General features: G+C 40.5%; 1 protein-coding gene across 1 annotated transcript in view; it reads left to right on the top strand.

Moving 5' to 3' along the window:
- The first annotated feature begins 2,046 nt into the window (after window positions 1-2,046).
- CUNH13orf42 (chromosome unknown C13orf42 homolog) overlaps window positions 2,047-18,560 on the top strand; it is a 29,652-nt gene continuing 13,138 nt past the window's right edge. Inside the window, exon 1 of the mRNA XM_021257785.2 lies at window positions 2,047-2,560. Within this exon, the coding sequence (XP_021113444.1) occupies window positions 2,144-2,560 (417 nt within the window). The 5' untranslated portion in view covers window positions 2,047-2,143. The remainder of the gene's footprint in view (window positions 2,561-18,560) is intronic.

Raw genomic sequence — 18,560 nt, 5'->3', positions numbered from 1 at the left:
TGACAGCTGCTAAATGTCCTGTCCAGTAATATGCTGCAAATGCTTTGCAAGTTGATGTCAGTATAATTTTCTCTCCATGCTCTTCACAAGTCTGGCCTTTGGGAAGAATCCAGCAGGGAAGTAAGAACAGAGAGAAGGGAGGGGAGTACAGAGGGAGGTTATTTTATTCACTTTGTGATGGAGATATTAGGTCATGAATGACATTCTGGATGGGAAGGCAAATGTAATATTTATCTATTTATGCTTTTTCTCAATATGTGTAGGATAAACATATTCATATACCTACCAGCATAATTTACTGAGAAAGACTGGGCTGCCACAGTCCCCGGACACCTATGAGAAGAAATTTCTCCAGTGGTTGTCCATTTCAGTGCTTTGATATTGTGCTCAAGTGAAACCGGGGAAATGAACCAGATTGGGACCTCCTAGGAGCCCTTGATATTGGTGATTTTTGCATCAGTGGCAGCAATGGGGCATATTGGCCTTGAAGCCAGAACATCTAGACTTACACAAGTCTCATAGCCTCTTCAGGTTACCCCTTCTTCATCTCTGAACTGATGACTACCAAAGATGGTAATAGAAATGACCTTTCTCTCCCAAGGAAGCTGTAAATATTAAATAAATTAATGTCTGGAAATGCTTCATCAGCTTGAAAGCCCTCTGCAAATGTAAGCCTTAAATGCTTTTACATATGAGGGGCTGTGTCCCAACAGTGCCTAACAGAATGCCACACACAGTGGATACTGTCAGTATGAATGCTTTTATAATGTTATTTTATAGCTATGTACGTAAAAGGCACAGGTATTATTTAAGGGCAGGACATATTTTTAAATGTTTTTCTTTGTATCTGATAAAACTGTGAACAATATTTCTTTCAAAAAGTAAAATAAGGGCCAGGGATTTAGCTCAATGGCACTGCACCTGCCTCTCAAGTGCAAGGTCCTGAGTTCGATCCCAGGCACCAAAAAAAAAAAAAAAAAGGTAAAATAAAATAAATCCCAGAAAATAGCAAAGAAGGAAACTGTGCTAATACGTCCATCCATCCATTCATCCAATAACACTTCTGTATACAATTTCTGGGGTTCACCACCCCTTCTAACTCCCATGCTAGCTTAAGAAAATGCCTGTCCTAGAGAAATACAAGATTCACCTCTCCAAATGCAAGCCTAGGAGAAATAGATTGTGTAGAGAAAATGAGTACAATGATGATGTTTAGCATCTGCCTGAGAAAATCCCTAGGGGAAGCATCCCTGGGAGACTAATGTACTCACACAATGCTCTTGACAAAATAGTCTATGTCTGATTGCAACTGGCCTAGATTAAAATGTGCTTTGGCTAAAGAATGAGTCTATCCCACATATGTAGCCAACCTTGAGCTCACTGAAGCTTTTGTGTGAAAAGTCGTGGTCAGGATACCTGAATCCTCCAGGCTCCACAAAGGGCTGCTATCCGGTGACTGCTAGGAGGTCCCCTTACTGTAGGGTGAGGCTCCTCCAGAATGCTTGGGTGCCTGCCCATAGCCCGGCTTATCAGGGCATCTGCAGGCCCCTGCCAAGGGCCCTGGCTGTATTTGCCTTGGCCCATTTCGGGGGACTGGATTTTACCCTGAGCAACACGCGATTTTTGGCTGACAGGTGTCTGCTAAGCAGGATTTCATTTTGTACTCAGAGAATTCAGCACCAGGGCCAGCTCAGCCAACGTGGAAATGCAATAATTCACACCAAAGGAAGTCAAACAGAAAGAGACCATGTCCAGAGACGGGAAATGAAAAGGAAAAGAAATAACTGAGCAGGTAAAGCAGATTGTCACATTTTCCCCATTCAGCTGAATCCTTCCATGGAAGAGCATAGAACATTTTTGCACCAAATTGTTTGCAAGGTCAGCCAGGCCCTTTGCTTTTGAGCTCACAGCGATCTACCCTCCATCTTCAGATAGACTATGTAGCCCCCTGGTTATTGGATGTGAGTTTCCCCCCATGAGATACGCGCAGCCAGCCAGACGGCGCTCGCTGCTATTGCAGAGATCGGAGCCTTCTGGAAGGCAGATGGCTCAGGCCCTGGATGTCGGCTCCTCTACCCCCAGCTAGATCAAGTGGCAGCAGCGAAGGCAGCTGGAAGACACCCACGGAGAGAAACCAAGCACCATGTTCAGAAAGATCCACTCCATCTTTAGCTCCAGCCCGCAGAAGAAGGCGGCGGCCGAAAGCCCCTACTACACCGGAGCCGGCTCAGGGGTAAGGCTGATTCGTAGCAGCTCCATGTATGTGGTCGGGGACCATGGCGAGAAATTCAGCGAGTCATTAAAGAAATACAAGAGCACGAGCAGCATGGACACCAGCCTGTACTACCTGCCTCAGGAAGAGGACCGCGCTTGGATGTACTCGCGCACCCAGGACTGCCTGCAGTATCTCCAGGAGCTGCTAGCCCTGCGCAGAAAATACCTCAGCAGCCTGGGCGACCTCAAGCCACACCGTGCCTCTCAGGGCATCTCTTCAACCTCCTCCAAATCCTCCAAGGGAGGGAAAAAGCCCTGTGGCCAGTCCATCCCCAAAGAAATAAAGGTAAGTGCAGCTGAGCAGAGCAGTTTAGATGGGGTTTCTTCTCAGAGCCGTGGACACCCCTTTGAAATATTCTTGCCATCTGTGCAGGCTTAATGAATCTGACAGACTCCCAGCAAGGGGGTCAGTAATCCTCATGGACTTTCCGTGGGTGTCTCTAGTGGAATAAGCTGATTCCACTCTTAGTTTTTAATGCTGAAGGACATAAAGAGGAGCACTTAGTGGTGTCCACCAAGGAGCCTGGTGGGACAGGCTTAAGCTTTGGTGGTGGGCGCTACTGAGTTGGCATCACTTTTTACTCTCTGACTTTATAGATGAGATAATGCTTACATGGAATTTGGGTGGTGGCAACTAATTTCTCAACATATTATTGTTTCTGTAAAATGTATTATGATCACATCTAAAAATCCCAGGGAAAAGGAAATCTTTGAGGCCTAGGAGTGCACCTCAGTGGTAGAACATTTACCTATGTGCAAGCCTTAAGCCTCTGGGTTCAAATCCCAGCACTGCAAAAAAAAAAAAAAAAAAAAAAAAAGAAGAAGGAGAAGGAGAAGAAAAAGAAGAAGAGGAAGAGGAAGAAGAAAAGGGGAAATCTTTGATTGTGATAGGTGATTTAAAATACTTCTGTGGCTACTTCCCCTCTAGCAGTACCTTCAACTGAGATGCTCCGACAGCTCAGTCTGTGGCTTGAGGAGATTGCAGATGGCTTTACTGGGTACTGGGGCTGTCAGCCAGACACAGCCATGTAATTAGTAAGAGCAATCACTTGCATTGTGTCATTGTTAATACTATCATAGTTTCATAAATATTATTTTTTGAGCATTCATATAATGCCAGTGCTGAAGGTGGAGAGGAACTCCCTTTTCACAGAAAGGTAAACTGAAGCTCAGTGACTCTGTCTCTGCCTACTGGCTATGTGACCACCCCCCATTCACTCTGTTGTTCTTTCCTTCATTTCCTCAGATTGGTTTTATTCCTAATGCCTGTGGTTTACATCTCCTTTGTCATTTATTTCCATTCCCCACTTTCCTGATGGCTAACTTGAAGGTGTTCAGAGCAGGCCTGCTTCCTACTTCCTCACTGGCCCTCAGTGTCCTGCAGCCTGTATCAGTCCTATTAATGTTGAATGACTGATTGGACTGCTATCAAATCTCAAGGGCTTGGCTTAACCAACTGGTTTCAACTGGCTGCATTTAATACCAGGTGGGAGCAGTTTAAATAATTATTCCCACTGCAAAAGTATGTCAGTGCTGGGGCCTGTAGGGAAGGCTCCTAGTTTTGGGTCCCAGGGATGACCCTACCTAAACCTTGATCTCAGACTTCTGGCCTCCAGAATTGTCTTGCTTGAAGCCACCTAGCATGTGGAACTTTATTATAGAATCCCTAGGAAATGTGGACTTCTTCTGTAGAATTAGCCTCTTTTTCTCTTCTCCAGTCTTAGTGCAAAGCCATCTCGGTTGTCACACCCTAGTACATGAAGTTTGTTAAAATGTGTTAGGGAGGTGTGAGGCAGTGTTGCAGTGAACCTGGTAAACTTGATGAAGAAACAGTATCTTTTCCATTTTTCTACCCTGGAACATAGCAATGGACCCCATTGGTCATTTGCAGGTGCTTTGTAACCTTTGAAGGTCTGATGTCTTTGGTGCCATAGGTAGGGAAGAACAGGGTTTCCTGAAGAGTGAGCCATGTTCTCTGGAGCCGCAGGGCACCATGGCAGCCTCTCCTTCCCCCTCCAAATGTTACCCCCTTGCCAGGCCACAGAACCCAAGTTTCCTTGTCTCTTCTTCTTTCAGAGGCAAGATAGTGGCTTTTTAACTATTTTGATTAAGACCAACAATAGTAAGAAATATATTTTATAAATTGACCCAGTTTACCCCAATGTATAACCAAAAGTTTCATAAAATAGACTTATTTCTGTTCCTTGCTTGGTACTCTGATGTTTTCCAAAACATTCTGTGCTATATTATTTTATTTTTAAATTCTGGTCATGACACACCCATTTAATTTCACAAGGCTGTACAGGATCAAGACTTGCAGTTTTTCATGCTCTGGGGTAAGGCATTTTAACAGACCCCAGTGAAATTCTAATGATGTCTAAGGCATTAAGGACCAGGGGGCCCGATGGTCTGTGACCCCAGCCCCTGGTGAAACCCTGAGCCAGGAAGGGCACCCGTGTGGGTCAAAGAGTAGAAGTGAGAACTGGAAGGAAAGTGCACCTGGAGTGGGTGGATCAAGTACCCCTGGAACCCTCTATGGTGAGAGTCCCAGCCCGGCCCTGTGATAATCTGCTCCTCCCTCAGAATGGGCCCTCATTACAAAAATGAATAAAAAACATTTTTTGCAACTTTAAAAATTAAAACAACAAAAATCCATACCTGAGGACTTTTGTGTGTTGGGCATGAGCTATTCTGGGACTTGTTATGGTTTAAATTTTGAAAGTCTCTTGTTCAGAGGTGGGGCCAGTGAGGTCAGGGGAGGCAGGTCACTGGGATGTATTCTTGTCATTGCCTCCTCTCTCTCTTTCTCTGTTTTCTGGCTGCCATGGAGTGAGCAGCTTTCCTCTGCTATGCCCCTTTGCCATGCCATTTCTGCCTTGGAGATGACCAACCATGAACTGAATCCTCTAAAGACCATGAGCCAAAATAAAACTCTCCTCCTTTAAGCTGTGGGTATCAGGTATTGTGTCCTAGCAAAGGGGAAGTGAGTATTATAAGACTAATTGAATGCTTAAATATTAGAATTTCCACAGGGCATAATGTATATGGTAGGAAGAAGCATATTTAGAATGGATCCTGTCCTGAAATGCAGTCTCTGAATCAACAGGGCAATATACCCCTCTGCTGTGGGCACTATGGGTGTTTCTACCAGTGAAGAGGAGTGGTCTACCATTTCCCCTGCTTATGTACCACAGTCTAGGCAAAATCAGGGACAATCAGCAGTTATCCTTGACTTTAAAATGCCCCCAAAACTGACATGCAGAGTATTATCCCCATTCTATCAATGAGAAAACTGGGACTCAGAGATATAAAGTGATTTATGTAAGACTATGCACCTGTCAAAGAGACAGCCAGGATTCAAACACAATTTGTATTGTTCTGTGATTTATTTTCTTGTCAATGTATCCACAGCATCTTCCCATTGGAAAACATATTTTCAGCTCACATAACATTCAAGATGTCAGCGTGTGCACAGGATGCATCTTGGAAACCTGGGCCAGGGAAAGTTGTCAGAGTGGGGCCTGCCCTGCTTCTGCTCATGGACTTGGTGCTGGGGATGTCCCCCAAGTGGAGCTGCATGACCCAGGCTGTCTTTGTCCAGAGAATTCTGGTTGAAAGGAAGTGACTGGAAGTCATGCTGTTAGCTGCCCCCTCTCCACAACCCATGGATAAAATCTTCTAACTCACATGGCTATCGCTGATTCCATTTCACTCTGGTTCTCCATAGCATGGAACTACTGAATTTGTACTACCTACTTTTGCACTCTCAACCTACCCTAAGAAAAGCGCTGGGCAATCAGTGCAGGTCCAGTTACCAGGGGTGCTTCATTATAGGTAGGCATTGAGTCCTCAAATCACTTCAATAAAGGGACTCCCCAGCTCATCCCATAAAGTATCAGAAATGAACCACACACCAGAATATTGAAGTAGCCACAGAGTTTGGAAAACCAGGAGAGAAACATCCAATGAAAATTAACACCTCTGAAAAGAACATGCAGCTCATGCGAGCTAATTTAGCTGCTATAGATGAGCTTAGATTTGGCTCTGTGAGTTGGACTTGTTTCAAAATTCTGATGATCTAAGGAGAATTAGACCCATTGCTTAGGAGAAGTGAACTTATTTCCTACCTTTGAATTCCAAAATTTCTCATATGGTTCTTGACATAGGGCATTTGTGTGATGTGGTTGTTAATGCCCTCAATAATATTTTGATAATCATTCATTGATACATTATTAACTCATTCATCAGTGCATTTTTATTGAGCACATGATGACCAAGACAAAGTCCCTGTCCTCATCAGGGAATCAGTCTCGAGAGAGTGACAGCAATAAACCAGTGCAGAGTTCTTAGTGGAGAGTCTCAGAGCCCCAGCTGTGATGGCCAAGGACACGGCCCTGAGGTGCATCTTGGTGAGTGTTGAAGGATAGCACCTGACTAAGCTGCTGCCAATCCCTCTGAGCTCAAGCAAGAATTCAGGTGCCCAGGGTATGGGCACCCTCTCACATCAGACTTTGTCGGTTTTCTCTAATGATGTGGTTCACCCTGGGACCAAAAAAAGGGTAAATAATTGTTCAGCTGTGTTTCTTCCTGTCCATCTCCCATCCATTCTAGTGTATTAAAAAGCCACGTGTCCCTCTGTGACTTGTTCTGGACCATGTCTGGGACAGGATGGGCTTCAGCCTCTTTCTTTTCCTTCTTCTTGCTCATTTCTTCAAGCTGTAGCCCCTCTTCTGCTGTGAGGGCCTCTGGAGTGTTCAATTCCTCTCTTTTTTCTTCTCCTCGTAAACATCACTTCTCTCAGCTTGGCTTTAAAAAAATAATACATATAATTTACCCTCATAAAATCAGTGGGCTTTTGTTGTTTTAAATTTTGAGACAGGGTCTTGCTAAGTTGCCAAGACTGAGCTAAAACTCACAATCCTCTTGCCCCAGCCTTCCAAGTGTTGGCATTACAGGGTGCACAGCCTCACTCAGCAACTCTGTGGCTTTGAGTCTATTCAGAGTTTTATAGCTGTCACTGCTCTTTAATTACATAATATTTTCATCATCCATTTCAACTTCTTTTTCTTCTTTCTTTCTTTTTAGTGTGGTGAAATGAATGTGCCTTTACCATTTTCAACCTGGCACTTCATAGTTTCTTTAAGTGAGTGCTTTTTAGTGTCCTCAGATTATGAGTGGTATATTACAGTTAATGAATTCTTCAGAAATTAAGTACCTTTCTTTGAATAATTTTGCAGCAATTTTTTAAAAAGTAAAAGTGGATAATACTAAGTATCTTTCAAATAATTAATTGCTAGACAAAAGCCAGGGTATTTCACATTAGATTTCATGAACCTTTCCAAATTATCATTTCTGTAAACCCATAATAACTCATCCAAAGACTGTTAAACTCCAGTTAACATATTTTAAAACACTACAGAAGTATTGCTAGTAGTACACTAGTAAATGAATCTCTTAAGCAACATGAAAGCTCTAAAATACTTCATTTAGGAATCAGGAGAATGTTTTCATAAAAGTTTTAATAATTACTTCTTTAAATATAAAACAATCTTTTAAAGTGGATTACTTAAAAATTTAAAAACTGTAGCTAGGGGTGTAACTCAGTGGCAGAGCATGGGCTTAGCACTGGGAGGTCCTGGGCTCATTCCCCTGCACAAAAAAGAGATAAATATTTTTTAAATTACCTTTTAAACTTTTTTTAGTACAATTCAGTGGCATTCAGTACAGTCACAGTGTTGTGTAGCTGTCATCACTATCTAGCTCCAGAATTGTTCTCATCATCTCAAACAGAAGCTTTGTCTCTATTAAACTCTAGCTCCTTATTTCTCGCTCCCCTGAGTCCCTGACAACCTCCTTTCACTCTTGGTATCTATGAATTTGCCCACTCTAGATACCTCATATCCAGTCAAGTGCCGTGTAATGAGAGGTCTGCATTTTGAGAAACCTGCCATTCGGTGACTTTGTCATTATTCAAAGATCATAAAGTGTATTTACACAAACTAAGACAGCTACGATGTCCCTACACCATATAATCATATAGGACCACTCTCAGTCATGCATTCGACCTGTTGCTGACTGAATTGTCAGGGTGTGACATGGAATCATATGGGATTTGTCCTTCTGTGTCTGACTCATTTCACTGAGAGTAATGTTTTCAAAGTTTGTTTATGTTTTAGCAAGTGTTAGAATTTTCTTTATATGGCTAATCACATGATTTTGGGGTTGATTTGGGTTTTTTGATGGCAAGTGAAGAGAGGAAATTTGAGATTATGCTGTTTTGGACAAGTGTTTCCTGGCATTTGGGGTCCTCACTGAGGAGAGTTCTCACACCTTTAGGACCACAGGAACAAGTGCACAGCCAGCATCCCACCATGGGAACTGGGCTACATGAGTGGACTTGGCCTGAGTGGACTGCAGCAGAGAGCCTCAGGGATGCTGGGCACAGAGCCAGAACTGGTGGGGTAGCCCATCTAGGTAGCCAGGCTGCAGCACCCTTTGGAAACCTACAGGCCCAAAGTATTTCCCAAGGCTGGAGTTACTGGTCACCCACCACAGTCAAAGGGAATCTCATTGACTTTTCCCTGGACCACCTAGTTCTGAACACCTTGAGCTCCAGATATGTCTCCCTGCATTAATTGGTTGCAATCCTTCCCTGCCCCCAGACTAAAGAAATTCACCTGCTATCAGAAAGATTTTAAAAGACCCAATTGAATTTTGGAGAAAGCTAGCCAACAGTAATTGATTTTTCTATTAAAATAGTTTTATTCTGACAGTAGTTAGCTTTCAGAATCAATTTTCTATTGTGGTCACTTAGTCTTGGTTCATAAAAGAAGACCCTATGTTAATGGCAAATAGAAGACACCCTCTCCTCAAAGGCCACAGGGTCTGAATCTAATTCAGCTAAAAAGATTCCAAAGCATCCATAGATAAATTGTATGTCAGATGAGAAGCAGGTCCTGGATCCATTTTTCTCTGCTGGGGATTGTTTTTCAGATCTGTTAAGGAGACTTTCTGCAAATGTGGTGAAATTAAAATGCAGATTTTCTGTGAGCATCAGTTACTAGGGGGTGGGTGGTGGAATCTCTATCACTTGGCCCATATTTGGTTTGTGGAATTGAAAGGCAGTAAAAATTCAATATGGGCTGCAAAGAATATTCCATTATGGTTGGCAGAGCTGTCTGCAAGGCAACAGCCAGTATAATAATGATTGATAACAAAGCATATCTCCTGCAGCCCCTTTCAGTCAAGCCGCAAAATATGTAATTATTTTTCCCAGTCTTTCCTCCTAGTACAAGCTGTTTGCAGTCCCTAGAAACAATATTTTTTTTCTCCCTCTTTTCTCTCCCCTCCACCCTGTTCACTGTCCTATCTTCTTGTCCTTTGAGCACTCCACCAGGAAGCCTTACATCCACTCTCCGGCTCAGGTATTTCCCTCCTCCACCTCAGTGCTCAACACAATGGCTGTAATTGCACAGCCCTTTTGTTTGCTTATCTCTGTCACTGCGTGTGAGCTCACTGGGCAGAAGCTTCACATGTTATTGCTCTTTTTACTTCCAATCTCCAGTGCAATTTGCAGCACACAGTAGACCCTCAAGAAACAAAGAGGCCAAGAAACTCCAATTGTAAAAGAAGAAAACAGTTACAAAGTTTGATGGAAGGTCTAGAAAAGTCATGGGTTAGTGATTTTGCAAAGTACAGGTTTGTCTTTTCTTTTTAATGGAGTAGGATATAGTTTGTGTACCTTTCTATGGAATCACATCCTCAGGATCAAAATACTCAGTGTGTTGTTGACCAGATCCCTGTCTCAAAAGGACATCTTCTGATCTACACATTTTTGATGGTAATTATATTTGCTCATTAGGTGAAATTTATAAAACACAGAAAGTAAAAATAACTTAAGAATTTTATCATATAGAGATAACCATTATATAATCTGTAAGTGCACAGTTTTTCATTCATTTTGTTCCCATGTATATTTGTATATATGTATATTAGGGTTGCAAAATAAAATAAAGGATGTCTAGTTAAATAAGAAGTTCAGATAACTGATGGATAGTTTTTTTAGTGTAAACATGTCTCATGTGACATTTGGTAAATACTCATACTTAAAAATTATTCATTGTTTATCGGAAATTAGAACTTAATTGCTATCCTGTATTTTATTTGCAAAACCTGGTAACCCTAATTTGTGTGTGTGATACATATATGTATATAATTTTGAATTTTCTTCAATTAATGTTATGTATTGTGGGTTCTTTTCCATCTCCTACTTTTTGTAAATGAAGGTTTGAAAGGCAAAATTTTAACAACTCATTTTATTTTTATTTTATTCATTTATTTATTTATTTATTTTTGGTACCGGGGATCAAACTCAGGTCTTTGTGCTTTCGAGTCAGGCAGCGGAACCACTGAGCTAAATCCTCGGCCCCAACAACTCATTTTAAACAATGATTAAACACGATAAATAAATACATCTTAGACTATAGATGTTAAGGCATTTTAAAAGCAAAGATTCCTAAAACAAAAGTGAAAATGGAAGAAATGGAAACAAAGCTTTTGTACATAGGGAGGGGAAGGGGCTTGAAGGGAGGAATGGATAAAATGAAATTTATTGAAAAGAAAAAACCCCAGAGATTCCTAGAATTGTGACGGATAGGTCATAGATTAAAGGTCATTAATTGTTAAAGATTCTTCTACATATATGTGATATTGTGAAACATACTGTTAGTCTTCATGTTTCTTTCCTAAAATTCATCTTCTGAAATCTTTGTAATCTTCAAAACAGTAAGGGTTTTATTGATTGACTGTTGGGTGGCAGTACCGAGATAGCTTAGGATTGAGGACCAGTCGTAGAAAAGACCAACCTCTGGGCAAGAGAGAGGGGCTGAAGTTAAGCTGACCACCAGAGGCCAGTGATTTAATCCATCATGCCTATATAAAGAAGTCTCCATAAAAACCAAAAAGACTGGGTTCAGGAAGCTTCTGGATAGCAAAACACCTGGAGTCCTGCAGTGTGGCATCCACTGGAGGACATGGAGGCTACTGGCCCTTTCCCCCATACCTTGCCCTTCCCGTCTTTTTTCTAGTGCTCATCAGAATTCTGTGTAAGATCCTTTACAATAAACAGTAAATGTATTTCCATGAGTTCTGTGTGCCACTCTAAGAAATTAGTCTAAGATGAGCTGAAGGTTGTAGAAAACCTGATTTATAGCCAGTTGGTCAAAAGCACAGGTAAAACAACTTGGGGCTTGCGATTAGCATTTGGGGGGAGGCAGTCTGGGGACTGAGCCCTCTACCTTTGGCATCTGTAATTTGCCCGTAATCTATCCAGGTAGACAGAGTCGGAATGGAATTGAATTAGAGGAAAACCAGCTGTTTTCTGCCACAGAATCGCTTGCTTTCTTGAAGTCTGAGGAGATTCCCTACACATTTGGTGACAGAAGTCTTCTCAGTTGATAACACTGAGTGAGAGTATAGTAGGGAATGAAGGTCATTTTTCTCCTCTCACAATATTGACTTCCAGAAAAATTTTGCCAATCTTCACTTTTTCAACAGTGGACTATTATTACACTTTATCAGCAGTACTGTCATTAATTTTCAAAGTTTGTCAGTTTGATAGATAAATTGTTTTTTGAAGGCACCTTTGTTTGATTACTGCTTGAGTGAAAATGACCTTTTTCTTTTGGTGCCGGGGATCCAACTTGGGTCCTTGAGCTTGCAAGGCAGGCGGCAGAACCACTGAGCTAAATCCTCGGCCCCTAAAATGACCTTTTTGATTGTACCAGTGCACACTTCTTGCTTAGTTGATCATATATTCATGTCTTTATACATTTTTCTTTTGGTGATGCTAAAGTTTTATTATTTATTTATAGGAACTCATTATATTAAGGCAATTAGGCCATATGTGTTAAAATATTTTCGCCAATTTATGTCTTAATTTTATGACATTTTATGATGTACAGATGCTGATTTTTATGTAGTCAAATGTAACAACTTTTTGTTTTTGTCATTTCTTCCATTGCTTTCATATTTAGTCCTTTCATGTCTCCATGTCTCAAGGTCAAATTGTATACTTGCTACTTTTCTCCCTTTTTTATAGTTCTATTTTGAAAAACCAAGTCCTTTTATCTATCTGCGAATTATTTTGATATGTAGTAGGAGCTAACACTCCAACTTGATTTTTTTCTCAAACAGCAAAGTTTCTCAACATCATTTATTGACAACTTCATCCTTTCTTCACTGGAGAATGATGTTTTACTTATTGCACGTGAAGATTTTACACTATGTTTTGAATATGCTAATTCAATTCTATCAGGCTTCTAAATGCATAAATGTAATAATTTTTTAATCAGTGTTTTGTTAAAGTCCAGTGATCAATTGATGACGTATAAAATAAGGTTACCAGATGCTTGTAAATGAAGTAATGGCTGTAAGATTATAAAGCTGGGAAGAAAAACAGCTAACCAATCAGTTTAATCCTATGATCCTACAACCTCTGTTTCCAAAGATAGACATGTAGTTTATGAAACAAGAATTATGGATATAAAATACAAACTACTTAGAAAAATATACAGTCTGAAATTTAGAGACAAGATAAATACTACTTTTGATCTGTTCCTGAATATCCATCTGAAGCATGGCAGAAAGCAAGGAGGATAAAGTAGTTGGAGACTTTATACTGACAACCTTCTTTTGATGATGTTAAATTTCTTGTGGATAAATGTGTGGTATTCTACTTTTAATTTCACCCAGATAATGATTAAATGTTAAAACCATCTTGCCAATGTAGACAAATTCTACATTTGACTTTGTAAATTACATCAATATTGACATTCATATTTATAAGTATGATTAGCCCAGTGGGCTATTACCAGTATTTCATAGAAATAAGAAGTACAGATGGTCTGCAATTTAGGATGGTTACACTTATGATTTTTCAACTTAATGATGTGAGAGTGTTCCCACTCAAGCATTCTCTTTTTCATTTTCATCAAAGTATTCAATAAATTGCATGAGATAGTCAACATTTTAGTATAAAATAGGCTTTGTATTACATACTTTTTCATGTGTAGGCTAATTAAGTGTTCAAAGTACGTTTAAGACAGGCAGGTTAGTGCTCAGTGGGTTAGGTGTATTATATTCATTTCCAACTTATAGTATTTCCAGCTTAGAGTAGGCTTATCAAGACAGAATCCTGTTGCAAGGTGAGGAGTATCTGTATAGAATTCTTAAAATTTGTCAAGTTAAATCTAAGAGTATAAATTTGCTCAAATAGACTGCGGACTGTAATCACTAAGTAGTGACATGTATATAGGACACATTCATTCACTTAATAAATAGTTTTATTCCACATCAGGCACTGAAGGTGCTCAACGTTTACAGATGAAGACATGTTTGCCCAAATACAGCCCACAGTCTGAAGTGGTAGCTGTCATGATCATTGCCTGAACCACAAAGGTGTGTTGAAGATCCTTAGAAGAGAATAGGTAGAATTACAACCAGAATGTTGGGAGTTTCCATTATTCTACAAACCGTCTCATATATGTAGCAGCTGGCAGGGAGCATCTATCAAAAGGAATTATGTCACATTTGTGAGTATTACTTGCTAAAGGCATCTTAACAAAAAAGTTGGTCACTTACACAGGATTACACATTGTGCCACAGTGGACTTATGTGTACAAGGCAGAAGGGTAGAAAAGTGTGCCTAGGTCTGTCTGCTGCAGTCAGTAGAACCTTTAGAGAGGTGGTGACACATGCACTGAGTTTCTGAGGAGGGGAGGGCATTGGCAAGTAGAAGAGTGGTGAGGGGCCTGGATGTTCATGGTGATCTCCTTGGCACTACATGGATTTAGAATGCCCCTCTCCCCTATTCTCTGACAGAATATTGCTGTTGACAACACAATGTTCATTTAGTAGAATTCAGACTTCTTATTGACAGAACCCAGAAAAGAATGGACAGACTGGAAAAGAGGGTTGCCTAAGTACCTAGAGGTCAGGTGAAGCCAGGCAGGATGCAAGCTCAAAGCACAGACAGAAAAATATTGGAAAAAGGCCTCAGAAATTTAGAAGTTTAAATGATAAATACAAAGGAGTTTGGTTTTGAAAAATGCACAAGAGTCCTTCTGGGAAAAGTAACTCAAGACCCAGGTCTAGCCTTGGGGTAGGGGGAGGAAGGCTTGGAAAATGATGACCTTAAGGCCAGTGATGAGAGAGGGTTGATTGCAAAAGACAGAGTGGAGTCAGAAATGTGATGCAAATGCTCTTAGAGAACGGTTCCTTTTCCCTGGGGCTGCTGCAGGGTGGAGGCAAAGGAACCCCTCCAACCTCAGGACCAGCCAGGCTATTCAAGTAAACAAACTGTGTTACATTCTGCCTTTCCAAAGATGTAGTTCAAAAAAGTCAAGATTCTGCACTAGAAAAAGTCAAGATTGAGAGAGAAGCAATCTATGTTTGCCTGTAGTTTGGGAAGGGAAGGTTATTTTGGGATTTGCCCAGGGGTGTTGATTGTCATGCTGACCTAAGTGGGACCCTCTCAACAAACATGATGCCCTCCACAACAGGAGGAAACATGCCATCCTCCAACAACAGGAACCCCTAAAAGGCCATGCTGCCCCCAGCAAACAACAGATGACCACAAAGAAAGTTAAGGACAGGACACACACTCTACCCGGTGCCAAGAAGTCCAATATTATTTGCACACGTACACTGACTGTCCTGGGAACTTTGACCCCAGGCGTTCCACCCCAGATTCCTTAGGATTACAAGCCCATGTTCAAACCCTATAAAATTTTTGTGTCTTCTTCTGAAATTTCTGGTATCTTTCTCAATCTCAGCCCATCTACATCTGGGTGGAATAAAATCAGCCTTTTGCTCACACAAAGCCTGTGTCCAAGTGGCCTCTCGTGTGCCATTTGTAACATTGATAACTGAAATTACATTTTGTATAACCACCTTTCAGTGAAGTAGATTTTCTCGTGATAGTAGCCTAAGCCCTGAACCCTGAGCCACTCACTGTTAATACAGTTAGAAGAATCATCAAGAATGTAGGTCAGAAAGTTCTATGGAAGCTGTGGGAAAGCAGAAAAAACTAGATTCAAACTAAGACTTGAAAATATCACAGCTAAAGGGTAGCTTAGCCTTAATATGTAGAAAGTCATCACAAAATCAATTTAGAGACATTTCAAAATGTACTTTATAAAGGAAAATAGAAACTTGGTTGAATAACTAACTTGCCAGATTACTTGATGTTTACTTACTAGTTTGTCTTCAAAACATACTCCCAGTAAGCTTGGCACTTACAAGTGGATCTACTCCCATACTTGGGCGTTACTGGCAAAGTTCAAAATGACATATAAGCAAGACTTTTCATTGCAGTACTCATTGTTATAGCAAATGTTTGCAAACAACCCAGGTCCATCAGTAGGGGACTTCCTACAGTGTATCTGTACAATAAAAAACAATGCAGCTGTTAGAAGGGATGAGGAGGCTGACTGCTGCTAGGAATAATCATCTGGATACATGAAGTGAAGAAAGTAATGTCCACAGGTGTAAATTACATGCTCCCTTTTAAACAAAAGTGGGTGAATACAAATACATACTTGATTATATTTCCAAAGAGAAATGATGGAAAAAAATAAATACTAAAGAAAGAATCAAGAAAATAAGAAGGGGCTGACATAGAAACAGTTCTCTCTTGAATGTTAGTTACAGTTTTGAATGTGGAATCATGCATATTGTTACATATTTTTAAAGCATTAAATATAAAAGGAAAAAAAAACCCAATCACTAAAACTTGAAAGCCAACTGAAACACATGAACCTAACTGATTACCAAATCAACAGCATACTCACACAGAAAAAAATTATCTCAAGAGACTTTAAAATATACAAATGCTGGCGGGGCTGTGGGGAAAGAGGAACCCTGCTCCACTGCTGGTGGGAGTGTAGACTGGTGCAAGCACTGTGGAAATCAGTATGGAGATGCCTCAAAGAACTAGGACTGGAAGTCCCATTTGACCCCGCTATTCCACTGCTGGGGACCTTCCCCAAAGAATTAAAAGAATCATACCACAGTGATATATGTGTGCCCATGTTCATAGCAGAGCAGTTTGTAATAGCTAAAACTTGGAAACAGCCCAAATGCCCATCAACTGGAGACTGGATAAAGAAAATGTGTTTTTTAAATAAAATGGAGTACTACTCAGCCATGAAAAATGAGCAATTAGAGACATTTATAGCTAAGTGGATGCACATTGAGGTGATACCCTTAAGTGAAATAAATAGGACACACATGAATAAATAACGAATAGTTTCTCTGGTGTGAGAAACTGAAAGTGTAAATAAAGACTAAAGGTATAATAGGTAATGTGAAATAGGAAGAAAAGGGGCAAAGGGGAAGGAAGTGGGAGGGCTAGAGGAAAGGATAGAAGGGAATGGGATTAATAGGAGAAAATGGAAAAATAGGAACAAAATCTTTGTAAATAGGGAGGACTGGAGGGGTTGAAGGGAGGGCTGGGCAAGGGTGAAAAAGAAGAACCAAGAGAGACTATGTAAAGGTGCAAATTTCCAATGATGAATGTCATTATATTGTATACCTAAAATGTACCAATGATTAGAATGAATAATCGATAATGTAAAATAGGAAGAAAAGGTCCAAAGGGGTAGGGGTAGTGGGAGGGGCAGGGGAAAGGAAAGAAGGGAAAGGCAAAATGATGAGAAGTGGAAAAAATGGAAATAAAGTCTTTGTAAATAGGGAAGGGTGGAGGGGGTGAAGGGAGGGCTAGGGAAGGGGAAAAAAATAAGAACCAAGATGCATTATGTAAAGGTACAATTCCCAATGAGAAATGTAATTGTGCTGTATACCTACAAGGTACCAATAAAAGAATTTAATACAAAAAAAAAAAATAAAAGGATTGCTTCTCGGCAAAACCCCCCCCCAAAACCCCAAAAAACAAAACAAAACAGAATTTTGATTATACATGCCAAGGACAAAGACACACACAAATGTTAAATTGCATTCAATGGGCTAGTGTTGTTGTTTTGGAACTATTTTATATAGTAGGATAAAGAAGTGATTTTGTTAATGTCTTATGGAACTGATATTTTTCAATATAGCAGGGATAAATACAAATTAAAGAAGTATAAATAAAACTTGGAACATTTAATTTGAATTTGATAAAGTGTCAGTTTCTGCTCAAGATATAGAAAGCTGGACATAACATCACTTCCATCCTTATAAGAACAACAACAAAATTTAGATCAAATCCAAGTTTATGATTTTTCTTGAAACCACTTCTTCTGTGTGAGTATAGTGTTGACTTGGTAATCATCTGCAGTCTCAGGGAAACTGACCCACCTGAAATCTAAGGGAAGAGAGCCACCTGTAGGGAGTGACAGGAGAGCTTTACCTGCTTCAGTGGGACAAACATAGACAGACATTGGTAAGACTCCACCTAGAATTGTTAACAAATTGGTGGTGATAGAGTGTGAGGTGGATTTTCTGAGGGCTTCCATAGGTGGAGTTCACATTCACTCTCCATGAACCTCAGAGGGTCCTCACAAAAGATTGGTAGAGCCTCAAGAAAGTGACCCTTATGGTGCTGGCCTGGGGAAGAGGGTGGCAGGTGCTGAGGGAAGTTCATGGAGCCCTGCCTAGATCATTCTTTCTACCTCCCCTGAAACAAAAAATTTATTGGGCAGGGAAATCTGGGAATGATTCCTCAGGTATACTGGCCCCAAAAGTACTGCTAGGGGAAGGCTACATCCTCAGAGTCACAGTGCTAACTCAGACCCAGCCATTCAGAAAACAGTGAATGTCCTCCTGCCACTCACTGCCAAGAAAACAAGCACCCAGTAGTAAATAAGAGTAGAATCTTAAAGGGCCCCCAGAGAGAACCTCTCACAAAGGTGAGACTTAAAGCTGAGGTTGCAGCACATGGTGAGAAGAAATTCCCTGAAAATGAGTCTCCATCTTAAATACAAAGTATTTCAAGAAAAATTTAAAGTCCATGATACTCTGAGAGTAACCATAGCAATAGGAGACCCCAATTCCAGATAAACGCCTATCTAGAGAGACTAAAGCCAAACTATAGTCCTAGCAAAGCAAAGAGCAGTTCTAGACATTAAATCCTCAGTGTCTCCTGACCAATACAGGATGTCTAGTTTTCAATAAAAATTATGATTTATATGAAAAAAAAACAAAAAAAGAAGTGCCAAGAAGCAAAGCAATAAATACAAATAAATTCAGCTATGACATAGTCATAGAAACCATCCATTGGGGATTTAAAA

This window comes from Heterocephalus glaber, unplaced genomic scaffold, assembly GCF_053883595.1.
Source record: "Heterocephalus glaber isolate CG9 unplaced genomic scaffold, H.glaber_assembly_v1.0 deba00001666, whole genome shotgun sequence".
In the NCBI taxonomy this organism is placed as follows: Eukaryota; Metazoa; Chordata; class Mammalia; order Rodentia; family Bathyergidae; genus Heterocephalus; species Heterocephalus glaber.
The sequence above is the reverse complement of the archived record's forward strand: the minus strand, read 5'-3'. Positions and strand labels throughout refer to the sequence as shown.